The 15,620-nt window shown below is 35.1% G+C and overlaps 1 protein-coding gene across 1 annotated transcript; it reads right to left on the bottom strand.

Annotated features, from left to right (window-relative positions):
* Positions 1-6,519: 6,519 nt before the first annotated feature.
* Positions 6,520-10,838, bottom strand: LOC135141661 (insulin-like growth factor-binding protein complex acid labile subunit). The gene is made up of 2 exons (XM_064072961.1): positions 10,501-10,838; positions 6,520-8,669 (listed from the first exon to the last, which is right to left on the bottom strand). The coding sequence occupies exons 1-2, from the start codon at positions 10,660-10,662 to the stop codon at positions 6,798-6,800; spliced, it is 2,034 nt and encodes a 677-aa protein (XP_063929031.1). The 5' UTR covers positions 10,663-10,838; the 3' UTR covers positions 6,520-6,797.
* Between the last annotated feature and the right edge of the window lie 4,782 nt (positions 10,839-15,620).

The following is a 15,620-nucleotide window of genomic DNA, read 5'->3' as shown; positions in this document are numbered from 1 at the left end:
TCTCATGCAGTATTTCTAAGAGGTCCAGTTTATCTTTGATTCTTTGAAATCTGCACAATTAAACTTTGGTATTGGTATAAGTAGAGAATTGTTACAATTCGTTTTAAATTTAATTGTGACATGTCAAAATTCAACAGGATTATTAACAAGAGCAGAGAAAGATAATCTAGAACAAGTTGTTATGAGAATACGAGTGCAATCAAACATTTATCGATACACCAGTTGGCGATAATATAGGGTAATGCTGATAAGTGATAACAAGGGTTACCCATTTTACAAATTCTGTTTAATTTTAACCATTTAAATCACATCATGTATAATTATCTAGGTACATACACTGATAAGTAAATTGTCGGAAATGTGTCACCCTGTGTAAACTATTAGTCAAAAATCTTCGAAACTGCATCGTATCAGCATCTTGCAAAACTTGTTTACGCTTGCCTCCCACGATTTCCAGTCATTACATGGGGGAATGAAAAGAATTATATTTCCTAATTTAACCGTCGTAATTTTAAGCATTTATAATAAATTTTCGTACAAGGTCCGGGTTTGCGATAACAAAGTGTTAACCTTGACACTTCCAATACTTTACAACGTTATCAAAAAAATTGCATCAAAATGTGTCGGAGAAAGCACCGACGTACGTCGGATTTCATCCATAGAATTTCGAAAACGCGAGCACATGACTGTCACTAACTACAACCATTTAAGTTGCTTTATCACGTAGGAAAGTTATCTAATTATCAAATGTGAAGGATCAGAGCGCTTTAATTAGCACCTGAATAGATTTTATTTTGAGATCTCGCTCAAAAACGAAAAATGCGAGTAAGTGAATACAATATTTATTCAAGTGTGTTATCTCCAGCACGTGATTCAACTATAAAAGTGGCTTAATCTTCAGCGCAACGATTCCTTTGAAGATTAACATTGTAATTTACGTTATACAGAGAAATGAAAGTTGATTGTGCCCATTTTGAGGTTATTTGCTAAGCGATAGTCGTCTTTAAGACACAACGAACGCTTAACATTAATCAGAAAATTTTATTTTGTGTAAATATGGGTTATTTGTTTTTTAAACTCAACCGAAAGCGTGACGGATGTAAAAATAAAATCATACTTTAATAAAATAGTGTTAAATATCTAATTAGTAGCTGTTTATCGCTTGTTTATTAGACAAATCGACTTAATTACTAGAATCAGTTCACGACGAAATAATTTTCCCATAAATCAGTTGTGCCAACACTAGAGCGCGATTTTTAAGAAACCGTGATTCACTTGGAAACGGTGTACAAAAATGGTAACCGACGTCTATTTGTGGGCGTAAGGCCCATTATTCGGAGTTGATTTGCATTAAAAGCAGTCAAAAATAAACGTGATTTAAGTCCCACTTTTCCATCGATTTTTGTTTTTTGGAGTAGTATTGCGTCAGTTAAGTGGCTATTATCATTAATAATAATTGCTGTGTCTTATTGAAAGTATGCAGTGGTGCCAGGTGCTAGTCAATATTTATGATTGGGTTCTGTTTCATGTCAGACGATCGCATTTTTTTCGTGTTAGCAAAGCCCAGATTACACCTTGCAAAATGCAAATTTTCTGCTGGATAACCCAAATGTCAAAGTTCTACACTTCGCGAACGTCTGGGTTATATTCTCAGCTATGAATGTGTCTATAAATTTTCTTATTCTGACACGTTATTGATGAGAAGTGGACAATCAACATTTTTTGAGAACATTGTAGCTTATGGACGGAATGTTCCGAGATGACAATGTGACAAATTGCGTAATATAATACGTCGACAGGAAAGTTTTTTGATGCAGTGTGTGAATCATGGAGGATTGACTTGCATACCAATAGGCACCTGACAATTCAGAGTAATACTATACAGGATAAAGTAAATAAAATACCGTAACACTACTTGGAAGCTATAAATAACAACCATCCAGCATTTTTAATTTAAAATTTATTAACAGAAAATCTCCGAGTGACAATAAATCTCATTTTCAATCTTATTTAACGGTTTGCTGTTGACCTCTGACATAATAGGTACCGCTTTATTGGATTTTCAAACAGGTTTTGCTTTCGTTAATAGTGTGAAAATGGATTGCCTTTACAGCGGCTGAACATTAACAATGTACAAAGTCAAAAAGAACAAAATAAGAGGAGAAACATCGCGAAAGTAACACCCAAATTTTGCGCAAGAATATTTATGGGTGAAAGAAATGTCAATGCTGCTTGTAGATCATGGTCGGTTTGTACATAGATGCCCACACAAAGCCACAACATTATTTAATATACCTTGAACACTAACGTTAAAAAGTAATCAAAATTTCCTCAACATGGTTTTTCTCTAAAGAAATCAGTTTATACATAGCACACCTTCGAACCTTGAAGCAAAATCTAATCTCCTAATACATTTGACCTTGCGATAGCGACAACGTCCGTCGATAAAATAATTGTGATTCATTTGATTAAAAAGTTACAAAAATTGGGTTCCTATTGCTGTAATGCAACCTTTAGACAACCTTAGTTAAGAAAACTCACTACACGATGATTTATTTTTATCGACTTGGACTTGACTGTGAATATGATCACACTAAGTGAGCAAAATTTAATTTAATTTACATTGCGCTATTGTTACGCTTATGTCGTAATGTTATAATTATTATTAGGCTCAAGACTCCTGACCTATACCACGTTCGAGCTGTTTCCTGAGTATCAACAACCTTTTCCTAATTAAGCAGTCTGGATTAAAACTAATAAACGACGCGATGTAGTTGTTCAAACAAAAAATAAACAACCTGGTGTTGTGTGTCTAAATCAACATGTAAAACATATTTTAAGTGTATTTTTTATGTTCCCGTCGCGCTGATTAAGCTATTAAGTTCCGTCCGACTTTGCAATCTAGAAAAGATTTGCTTTGAGTTAAGCGAAACTGTTATTAAAATTCGTCAAAGTGGTTCATCAACTTCAATTAATTAGCCGACTGGGTAAGTTAATTAATTCTAATTGTTCCGACATTAATCAGTCTGAAAAGAAAATGCAAAGACAGACCAGGATCTGTTCGCTTGGGTTTTATATACCATAAAACGGTATCTGTTTTAAAAGTAATAAAACTAATGCTATCGCGTAGGAACTACATTACCATAAATAGGCTAAAAGATATTTTTTTACAAAAATGGCGTTTTAAGTGCATTGCCCGTTTTATAACCGTACAACAATACGTGACTAAAACAAGTTTTCTGGCCTAGTTTCGTCTTATATAATAATTTTGCATAAATTAAAATCTTCGACTTGTATGTAGCCATGAGCAGTTATTTTTAGCCAAGTCGTGAGACTGCCTGAATATATTTTTAATTTCTTCTAGCATTGACCTTGAAAGTAGAAATTATTTTGGTGTTAGTTCCATTTGTGGAAGTTCATCGAACACGTTCCAACTGTTCTTTTGAATATATTACTGAATCGAAAAAATCGTTTTTAAATATTGTATTACAAAAATTTAGTGCTTCCTATAACAAGCACATCACGCGCACATCGAGATTTTATGTATTGAATATTTAAAGGGCTCTGTCCTCTATCTGACTACTTGCAGCTAATCTCAGAATATTAACGAAGGTCTTTAATGTGGCCGCAGTTTCTAGACATTGACCCTTCCACATCTCTGAATTACAAAAAATGACATTTACGAAAGATGAGTTTTCCTAGAATTGCAAGATTTTAATGGCGGTATGTCATAAATGAAGTAATAACGCATAATGAGAGCTCAGTCCTGCAAAAAAAAAAAAAACAAAAGGATAAACTACGCTGCTCTGGTGTTCTCGATTCCAACTGTATCGTGTTTGAAGAATGATTTACAAGCAATTACTCGATTGTTATTTAAAGAATGTGAACAAGTTTCTGCTTTGCCGTCATGGCAATCCATCATACTTTTATTTCTGTGTTGACATTTTTGTTAAACGCCCATTTGTCCAAGAAAAATATTTTTATTGACTATATTTTCGTAAGCAATGTTTATTTTTAGTCCCGCGTTTGCTACGAAGAGCTTCCAGAGTCGAGTGACACCGGTCGCATCAACCGTCCGAGTCTCCCGGTGGATGATTTTACTGGAAACGTGTTTTCATGGGTAATAGCAAACTGCGCAGATGTACCTCACGTGCAATTACGGAATCCGGAATTGCAGACATATCTGCGTCGACCGTCGTGTCTTATTTAAATTCACTGTAGGCAGTCTTAACTTGGAAGGCGTACGTGGAGAAAAATAGAAATGTGACAACGAAAATACCCCAAAAGTATGCATTAATGTGACTTTAACTTTGTTAAAAATGATATTCCAAACCTTGTAGCTAATAAGTTGTCGGTTGCTGCGTTAGTGAAGTATTATAAAAGAAACGCACATTCGTAGCTTGTAGGTTATAATCGCAGTGAAACGGTTTTTCGGTTTACTGACTTTTACTTGCCACAAAAGCGTTGTAAAACTGCAACAATAAGTACTTATTTGTGGGTTGTTATCTAAAAAATTGCATTAATGACATTGTTAGGTAGCATCGAATGCGACCGAAATTATGTATGCATACGTGGTGGGTTGACGTAAATTATTAATCAGGCTGCTTTTTGCTACAGTTATTTCAGTGATAACTAACTAGTGATCGCCACACAATATACGTTGGGCAGTCGCCCAGGTAAACGTCGCAGTCTATCCGCGTGGCTTACACAAATAATAATTACTGAAAAGTGGAATGTTATGAACACTTGGGCTTTGTCAAGAAACAAGTATATACTGAAGGTTGAATGGAAATAGCTGAAGCTCCGCCGTCAAATGCCAAGCACCGCTGAGTTTCTCACTCAAAAGGTATATTTTTCACCGCTCATTGGTGACAACATTGTACTATTTAATTTAATTACATTATTGTGTAAATTAACATGATTGGTAATTGTTTGCAATATAGTGAGTTAAAGCTGTTGGAGTAATAGTATGTGGTTAGGTACAAAAAAATCATGGCTAAATATAATTGTCTCCGTTTAACAATTTGTTTACGTTTGATTGGGAATGTTGGTCGTATGCGTGGTTTTTATATTTTGTCCTTTTTGGGTTTTAATTGAAACACTAATTCTCGTTTTTGAAGTATTCACAATTCCTGTACTGTTAGTAGTGATTATATTCGTAGAATCATGACGTTTTTGCAGCTGGGTAACTAAGATTATCTAGTCGATTAAACTTGACGCGAACCCAGTAGAGGTAATATATATTGGCGGCACTGTTGCAACATTATAATTGTGAAAATATTATGAACAGTATTTTAATAATTTCAGAATAAAACAAATATGTATTTATTTACTTTGTTTTAATTAGTCGTGATTGAAAAATATCGAACGGAAACTATCAAAATTAACGAACCGTGAATACATATATATAAATGTGATTAAATTGAAACTGGCTGACGTTCTTGAGAATTGTACCATATAATTAAACTTGAATTTATTTTTAATGTCGCATTCTGGTTTGGTATGCTTAAAACATTGGTATACAATATTATAACAAATGCGTTTTTAAACAAATTTTGAATGCCAGTGTACTAAAACGTTTGATATCAATTTGCTTATTCATGCTTATTCATTAGTAAATAATATTGCAACTACTATCATTTTCACGAAGGTGAATATTGTTTGTTTTTAATTCTGTCAAAATAATCATGATGATGGCCAGACGTTGAAATAATTACCTGCGTAGATAAATATTCCGTTGAAAGTAACAACTATTATTGTTACGATTGTTATTTAAAAACTAGTACTAGTACCGCAATATGAAGGGTGGACTATACGTTACTAATTTTCCGCTTGATCAGTTGGCGGTAATTCCTAAATTGTTTTTACCATTCGTTACAGTGAAAAACCTTGATACGAATTCCTCTTTTTACCTAACAAGACTTCACGTGGCTAATGAAGTGATTTGCTTCTGTAAAACGATTATGTTTCCGGATTTATCAATAAAATGATTGCCATATTATCCTGCATATTTAACGCTTCGTTAATCTAACTGCTAACAGTTTCTCGCGAATCTAGTGATTTGTTTTATTTTTTCGTCAGCACTGACGTGCCGGTCACACCCCACGTGCGATTTTTAAAACGAGTTTTTTCGCGTTTGTTTTTCAGGAATTATTTATATTGAATGTTGGGAACAACCTACAATTGAACGTGACGTCAAACCTGGCAGCGGAATATTTATTCGGAATTTTTATCAACCCATTTACATATTTGATTTCTTTGCTTCTTAGCTCTCCTTGAAGATCGGTTTCACTTTTATCAAGCGCGTTTTTATTGAGTTACAAAATCGTTACAAAAGGTAAATATGTAATTTTGATGTAGAAACTGACGTATGTGAAAACGAAACTCGATGAGTCATGGCATGAAATGTTAGGATTGATGTTGAAAAATTGCGCAGAGGTGAAGCAGCAAATTGTCCCAGATCACTATCAACTTGCAGACTTCTGAAAAGTAACCAGCATTGAAAGTAAAAATGTAGACTTTAACCTAAAAACGTTTTTATTGGTTGCGTTACAAGCTTGTACTTTCGATACGTTAGTGTCTAGTTGAAGAAAATACTGTCTTATGTCATAAATATATAGGATGTTTGTCCTGAAAGTCGCATCTAAGATCGCATTTTCCGATCAAGTGACAAATTATGATAATCCCTGCCCAGCTAGAAATGATAAGCGTGCGGTTACTCAGACTAGCTAAATTTGACTGACAGTCAAGTCCTACTTTCCGATTAGACATAAATTGAATATCAGTCAAGTGAGCATTTAAAAATCACTTTCTAACGTTGTGCGAGGTTGTGGTCGTTCAGGGTCTGAAGTAGTGTCAGAGTCAACGACGACCCGAGACGCACGTTGACCTTCGGAAGAATCCGATTTCCTTCTTCTCCGCTTTCGCCTAGGTCTACCTCTTTTCGAAACGTCAGGATTACTGCCCGTGATGCTATGTTTGGAAACGATGCTGTGCAAGCTCCCCGACAAACTCGGATGCGACGAGTCCAATCTTGGCAATAACAAGGCTTCATTGTACGAAGGCGGCGTTTGCAGTTCCCGGGGATCCGGAGCGTTTCTGCTGGCTTCTTCGCGAGCTTCTGCTTGCACGCGTTGCATGCGACGCAAGGTCTCCCTCTCTTCGGTCCTCCGGGCCGCTTCGGCCTCTCTGATGCGTTTCTCTTTTAACAAGTACATTCTCCGCATGGCGAGAATGACAAATAAAATTACAAACACGGTGACAATTAAGCCGGTCGTGTACCACCATATCGAGTCGTTTCGGGTTAGCTCAGGATGCCACTCTTTCTGACATGCTGACAACCACGGCTTGCCTTCGTGCATTTCGGGGGACTGACAGTACAGCCGGTCCATGCGTTTGCCGGTTTTGGACAACCATTGGTACAGAGGTTTGAGGCTGGGGCAGTCGCACCTCCAAGGGTTGTCCGAAATGTCTATGGAAATCACTTGCCCGAAAGCCTCGGGGGCTGCGGAGGTGAGGCGGTTACCCGCGAGGTTAACCTGACGGAGCGACGGCATTGACGCAAAAGTACGGTTGTTGACGTTTTTGATGCGACACAAGCTGACGTCCAGACTTAACAGACTACCAGCCTGCCAGTCATTGGGTAGAAGCGAAATTATGTTTTTGGACAAATTCAAGATTTTCAGTCGTGGCATGTCGATCAAAGAGTCGAAATCAATCGAGTGGATTTCGCACAAACTCAGATCTAAAATCTCCAACGAGTCGCTGATCAGGTTTTCTAGTTCGCTGAAGTAGTTTCTAGACATATTTAGAAATTTTAGCTCCCGGTTTGTATCAAATAAGTCGCGATTTAGGTCTGATAAAGTGTTTTGGGACAAGTCAATTCGCTGTATGTAGTCGAGGCCATAGAAAGCGTTTTCCTCAATTGAAGATATTGCGTTGTACGACAAGTCCAACATTTTTAGGTTCGTGTAATTTTTGAAGCTGAATTTCGGGATCATTCGGAAGTGGTTTCCGTGGAAGTTAGCTTCGTACACGTTGGGGAGGTTACCACTGGGAATTATCTCAAGGTTGCAGTCCGACAAGTCTAAATAGAGCAGACTCGGAGAGTCACAATAAAATTTCTTCAAATTGATATTCTGCTGCATGTAGATTGTTTGCAAAGACGATAGATTCCTAAAAACTGTCGTGCTAATATCTTGGAGGTTACACCTACTCAAGTCTAAGAACTTCAAACTGTGCGACACAAAATCCGCTTGTAGAAATTTGATGGGGTTTTCCGAAAGATGTAGTTCTTGGAGATTTGGCAACTTCTCGATAATTTTGCTGTTTAAGTTTTCGATGGAGCAATTGTTCAAACGAAGTATTTCCAAAGAAGGTATATGTAGTGGATTCTTCTCTCTGGGTAAACTTCGAAGCGGATTGTGGGAAAAATCCAAAAACGTCAGTTGTTTCGTCGAAGCAAACGCATTTGATCCTATATCCCCCCAGTTACTGAGCATATTGTGCGTCAAATCCAGTAGCTTCAAATTCCTTAGGTTGTAGAAAGCTCTTGCTCCAAGAGTCTGTATTTGGTTATGCGACAGATTTAAATTTACTAGAGTCGGATAATTCCTTAACTGCGAGGGAGACTCTTTGAATTCATTGTAAGCCAGATCCAAAACAGTTACCTGCAAACATAAATTCATTAATATAATTCCTAAAATAATTTCGCCTGAGTGAAAGTCGCAATAAATTTGTCCGTAAAGTTTAAAAATTAATGATAAATTAAATTGTGAAACCACTCTTGGTGAGGAGGTTTTGGCAAAAGCACAATTACTTTTAATTGTAATTTATAAACTGGTCAGCCCACAGAAAATTTTGAGACTTTCATTTAAGCAGCTGGCGAAAAATTAACTTGATATCAGATGATAACTTTCGTTCGGATGGCAGATCCTGTTTTAGATGATAATTAATTCGAATTCCTAATCAAATAGTTGTCAACAAAATTAACTTTTAATTAATATGTGTACAGTTTTTATTTGACATAAAAAAGTGTAGGTTAATTGGCAGCAAGATAATTTGTAAATAAATTACGGAAAATATTTACTGTTATTGAAGTTTTTGCTAAAAATTTTCGAAAGGTAAGATTAGAACTGTTTTTTTTTGCCGGAATGATCCTTGAGTTTTTCTTGTTTTCTAAAATTCATAGTTTTTACATTTTTATTGAAACATTATTTTTAATTATATTTGGTTTTTTTAGCTAGATATGACATTTACGGTGCCAGTGACAGTTATAAAATTGTAGCCAACTCTGATTCCATTTTTATGTCGCAGTGTTTTTAAATTTTATCAACAAGTGTCAGTTGCGTGGTGGAGCTTTTAAATTATCTTAATTTAAAGCAATTGAACGTACTTTAACAATGATTCATTTTTTTTTGTTAAAAAGTTTGATTATAGAAAGGGACACCTTATATACAATAAATTTTAAAAACAAAAGTGTAAGTAAGTATAATGTTAGCACAGTGTTATTGTTGTTATATTTAAATACTTTGAAACTCTTTTAAAAAAATATGGCTGCCCTACTAGCGAAAACCTTGTTAAATCTATTGTAAACGATCGTCTCTATTCATCATAATAGGTTTGCCAGTGGGAATCATTCACGCAAAATATAATTGACAGGATGGAAACAATATTTGGTAATGTAAGCAACTCTTTTTGTCACTCATCTTTCTTAATTAGATAAGTAAGACTAAGGTTACAATCCAAACTATGTAACTCATTAAATTTGCATGATACCGTAATTCAAGTTTAAAAATAGTTATAAACAAAATTTGCGTCATTATTAAGTTTTTACTCGTAAATGCTTATTATAATGTATTCTAACAGTGTTTTTTTTTTTTGTTTAATAGTAGTAGAATACAGTATGTACTAAAAAAATTAATTACTATTTTGGCGTCTTAGTTCTGTTAACAATGTTATTATTAAGTTTTGCTAAATCAAAACAAATTAATCTCGTTTTATTTATGAAACGAAATGCCAAGATTTCCTGCTACAAAAAATCATACTAATAACTCTCAATAAAATTATTGAAACTAAATTGGCGACTTTGTGTTAATTTGCAAGTTTTTTTAATAATTATACCTTGATCGTTACGTTAATGTTTTTAAGGTTGTGAATTATTAATTTTTGATAAGGAAATTTACATCATTTTTTTGTTATTATAAAACGTCAAGTCACATTAATACAAGTAATTTATACATCAATTTAAGTTTTGCGTCAGCGTTCTAGTACCTGTTATCCTTAATAAAAGTAGATTAAGACAGATAAGCCATCTAGTGGTAAGTCGTTGAAGTTTTGTGAACACTGTAAACACGGTTAAGGAAGAATACGATTCACCTGTCTCAGTTTTTGTGATTAGATAAATTTTATTTTGAATTTGACGTTTCGAAATGGCTTATATAACGTTAGTGTTTGATAAATAGAACAAAAGGTTGAATAAACTCAAAAGAGGGTACTTACATTCGGATCAAGTCCTTGGGGAAGTTCCTCAAAGTGGTTATATTTACAATCTGTGAAATTTAGTGAACAAATGCATCCTCTTGCACATTGTGGAGTTGTGTAAAAACAGGTGGTAACCGACAGGAGATATATGGTACACAACACTACACCCTTTAACGTCATACTAAAGGAAAATTTAGACGGAATTAAGTTTTACACTAGTCATTACGGCTCGGTACCACAAAGTCAGTACTAATTGTTTATATGCATAATTTTTGTGTTGTTAAAATGTTAAATGCACTGATCACCATTCTACTATATCTACAGTCCAGGTTTCTAGTATGGATGAAGGTTGGAAGAGCATATCTAAACTGAGTCAACATGATTACAGTGATAACGAATTGTTTTAAAGATAAGGGAAAAGCTACTTTTTCATAGAATGTTGTTACTACAAGGTGTTAGGCAATTTATTATACTAAACTTTTATCAATCATAAATTTCGCAATTTTTCATTTGTAACACTGTAGGCCCTTCTTTGATAAATAAATAAGTGTTGGTAAATTTTTGTGTTATTAGTGGAGGTGAGCTCACATGATAAAATCAAATTCAAAACGTATCAGTTATAGGTAAGGCAGAACTTCCTTTGATTTTTTTCAAGCATATATTATTGCATAAGCATGGAATTCCCGTTCTCCAAAAATTTAATAAGCTATGTTTCACTATTATGTAACTTATTTGAAGTTAGTCATCTTTAGCGAGAATTGTTGCAAGGTAGCATAATGCAGCGCATTCAGATTTAAATTATGTGTTTGAAATCGGGCACTGGTAGAGATTTCTTTGTGAAATGTCTAAATTGATGCTGTTCCTGCCTCGTTCGTCTTCCCAGCAGAATTAATGTGATGGACTACAACTTGAATGTTTTAGTTGTTTATTTATTACTCTCATTCTAAAATACTTGTTTAGATCATTATCAACACAAAAACTGGTGTATGATGTAACATAAACAAAGGTGTATTTGCACAAACTATTATTATTATTATTATTTTTAATATTATTATTATATATTATAGTATTACCCACTGCCTCAATTCCGTTAGAAGTGTGTACATGAATAGTGATGACTGTGTGTTATAAAAAACATATTTCTTCATAAAGCTAATGTCAAAAGGAGAAACCAGTCCTATAGAGCAACTTCCAGCCTACAGTTTCGTTTAATTATGTTAAAATAAGTTGTTATTGCGACGCTGTAAGGTTATTACATTTGTGTGAAAAGTTAAAAACGATTTACTATTTACGATAACCTTAAAGAATTGGCAAGATTTCAGAGTAATTGGTTTGGTATTTTCCACATTAAATTTTCAGAAATTAATCGTCAACAGACGGTATACGACGGACAGAGGACAAACAAACGGTAACGGGAGATCCACATTTTCATATTCTAGAAGTTTTTGCCAACATGATCAGATTTCATACTTTGACTTTTTTGCAAATTTTAGAAATTATGTTGTTTCACCTAGGTATAAAAGAAAAACAAAGAATGGATCTGATAAAAAATGTGAACGCTATTTTTAAACTGATAGTAGTGTGCTGTATTACTAATGGCGGTCAATACACCTGGTATTGTATTACAAATCTAATCTAAACAAATAGATTAAATTTACAAGCACAGATACCAACCTAAAATTAAATTTCTTGAAACCTGATAAGGTCAACCCAGGATGTGACTAATGGAATATGACTCAAAATTGAGTCGTTATTTTTCGTTTTATTAAAACAATGGATTTTGCGAATAATTATTTGTGTAAATAGTTTAATTACCAAAGTTTTTGCCACTAATTACAGATAGTGGCCGACGAGTAGAAACCATAACTAATGAATACAAAAAATATTGCTTTCAAAAAGTGATATTGATGGTGTTGTAATTAATTACAGTAATTATAACAACTGATATAATTATCACTGGAGACAGCAACTTAGTCGTTCGGTCAGACATAGTCTACTACTGAGGACGAATTTTGAATCTGACACGAAGGGTCATCATCGTGTGTAGCCATTTCTAATGGTGCTGATAAGAAGTTAGTATGAGCCTGGCCAAAAGAATGTCGGTCTTAAAATATATGCTAGATATCATGGTACGTAAGTGCATACCTGGACACCGTGAAGATGTAGCTCATGATACGGTAGCTTTGGGGTGGCCATAAAAGAGACATTCTAACTATTGAGCGACTGGCTTCTGGAAAAAATGTAATGACGTATGGATGCAAAGTATCCTCTCCATTGGACTACATTAAGCATCAGAAGCCTGAGTTTTCTGGTGAACAAAACAGGAGACACCAAATTTAGCTTCTGACGACTGTATCATTTAAGAAAAATATAGTTGATCTTTGCATTTGTATAAAAAATGATAGTTGAAAATGAATTCATTTAGGAAAGATTTCACATAATAGTTACATTCTGCTTTGCTATTTTTTTACCCACCGCAAATAGTCGGTAATAAACCAGTTAACAAACAGTGAAACGAATTAATCACTTTGTCTAATTTAAGCGTAATATAGCATAGTTGCAAACCCTGATCAAAGAACCTTGAATTTCTCTTTAATTCATGCATAGCAAGTAATGACAAAGTGGTCATTAATTTGAGTGAAGTTTATATGGGGTCGTTTCGTAACCTGCCAACTACCTATTGAAATTTGTTTTTTTTTTTTTTGGTAATTTTTGTCTTATATATAGTTGTGTTGTGAAAAAGAAATATAAAATAATTCATTACCACAAGATATTAAAATAATGGTTACATTTAGCCTCTAGCACAACAACGGTATTATTAATTGGATAAACGCGGTGTGATGGTAGTGCGGTACTGTACTTCTCTTTTCAATTGATTTTGCTCTACATCAAGCTTAATTATCTAAACAAAGCATTAAGACTTTCCTTTTCCATATCAGTGGTGGTTTTGAACTAAAAAGCAATACAATCCTGGTTGACTAAAATTTATTGATTTTAATGTATACCTCCTACTGTCATGACATTACTGACCTTCACAATGATAGTTTTTGAACCTTTGTGAAATAATCGCTTGTTTTAATTGATACGAGTTATAAAACAGGTTACGAGTTGTTAGCAATCATTTGTAACACGTATAATAAATATCAAGTAGAGGTGTACTCTTTGCATTTCTGTAAGTGGGTCATTTCTGTTTGTGCGCTTTTTGCTTTTATAAAAATAAAGTTACCTTGACAACTACAAAGATCATTACTGCTGTGAATATATTGAGTAAAACAGACGGTGTACGTCATAAAATTTATGATAAATATTGTGGTAAAAACTGTCACAGAGCAATGAAGGTTTTGTTCAGTTTGAACAAAAAATGTTTGAGTAAATGTCGTGACGTTGCTCTGAGATATGTTTGTTTTTTACGTGCATCGATTAAAGCAAACATTAATTTTATGTTGTTTGGCAGTTACCTTGAACGACGTCATTTAATTATAGTCATTTCGGCTACTTTAGGGATGCAAGTTTACAAAGCCGTTAATTATGTGTTAAGATTCGGTAAAATTGATCTAGCACGTGTGTAGGTAAGTCGTGTAGTGAAGTGAAAAGGGATTTTTTAGATTTATTGGTTAGATGGTTTTAGCATATATTCGGAGCAATTTGCAGTATTTCAGAATCAGCAAATTTAAATTCTTAAAATCCTATATTGACCGGAGCTAAATCTCGGACCTTTCTTAATGCCGGAGTCACTCAGTCAGCCGGATAATACAGCAATTCAATTTTCATTACTAGCTCGATCCAATACGGTATATTAGGCTTGCGTGGAGGCTGTGGTCACGGTAGTGAATATTTTAGAGGTGCCTTATAGGATTTGGTGTATGAGAATTGTTGGTGAAGTTGGAAGACGCGGGAGTTTGGTCCACTTAAGAATATTGTTTCATTCAGTGGTCTAATACTTATGTGTATTTTGATCCATGTCAGCCCCTGGGAGCCTCTTAAGCGAACGTCGTCAGAGCGGGTGCACGTGTAATCTCTTGTTTCGATACGGCTTTATCTAGAGCCTGATCTGGCGTGGTGGAGTGGGACGTCGCGGATGACAAGTGGAGTGGCTTTCGAATGATTTCAATCGAACCGCAAACAGCGCGGATAGGCGGATACAGTTCACCCCGGCGGTCGGGAGGTATTATCTTTGTGTGTCCGTATCGCAAAGGGCGTCGGAGTCTCTGGGGAATCTAATGCTAAAAGGCCGCACTGTATTACCTCTTTCAGGTGAGGAACCAAGGAATGATACTGCTAATTGGTATCGTCATCGGCATTTACACAAGCGGTTTGTGTGGTCATTCAAGAAGTTGACTTAGAAGGAATTAATACTGGTGCGTCAATACATCTTAAGGTCCACCAAAGAGAACTACGCTTTCAACTAATTATAACCGACAAAGTCTAAACCGTAGCGAGTAACGTCCGGATACTTAGAAGTTGTGGCAAAGGAGTTGGGGGTGCCTATCTGACCACATACACACCACTTTCAGCAGCGTGTCGAGCATAAAATAACCCTTAATGGCCAATTACATGTCTTTAGAGCGGCGACCACTACTCGCTATCCGTTAGCGACGGTTTCGTGAAATTAATCTTTTCCGCAGTGCTGATCCTGAGCCGGGCCTCCCTAGCTAACCTGTTGCTCAGCTCATCCAAATTTAAAACCTCTCCTCGAGAATCCCGAGCTGCTCCTTTAGTTTTCCTTCCATGTTATCATCTTGTCATTTACCTCCATCCGTCTTCAGGCGTCTTAATTTTTTTAGGTAGACCATAATCTTAATTCACAATCAATAAGAAACGCCAACGGTGGCTAAAGCTTTAGTTAGAGTAGGCGAATTTCGACGAGATTTGAGCAAGAGTGAGAAATTTTTTGTCATTAACTGAATATTAACCGACGTAAAAATAACAAGCAAAATATGCGCACTATATGGTACTTTTTAAAAGAAATTGAATTTCAAGAGTAAAAAAAAAACGGAACGAACGCTTGTATTGAAAAGCAGAAGTGAAATAAGCGCAGAGTTCATCTTTCTTTAACACGTTGCCTCGATTCCTTTCTTCCAAAAGGCGGTCATTTAATTTGCCATACCTTATAATATCCAGTCACTTAGTAAAGTTAG

The sequence above is a fragment of the Zophobas morio genome, unplaced genomic scaffold, assembly GCF_036711695.1.
Source record: "Zophobas morio isolate AGI-343-1 ecotype UQ-CSIRO unplaced genomic scaffold, CSIRO_AGI_Zmor_V1 ptg000044l, whole genome shotgun sequence".
NCBI classification, from domain to species: domain Eukaryota; kingdom Metazoa; phylum Arthropoda; class Insecta; order Coleoptera; family Tenebrionidae; genus Zophobas; species Zophobas morio.
This window is presented reverse-complemented; position numbering and strand designations above follow the sequence as displayed.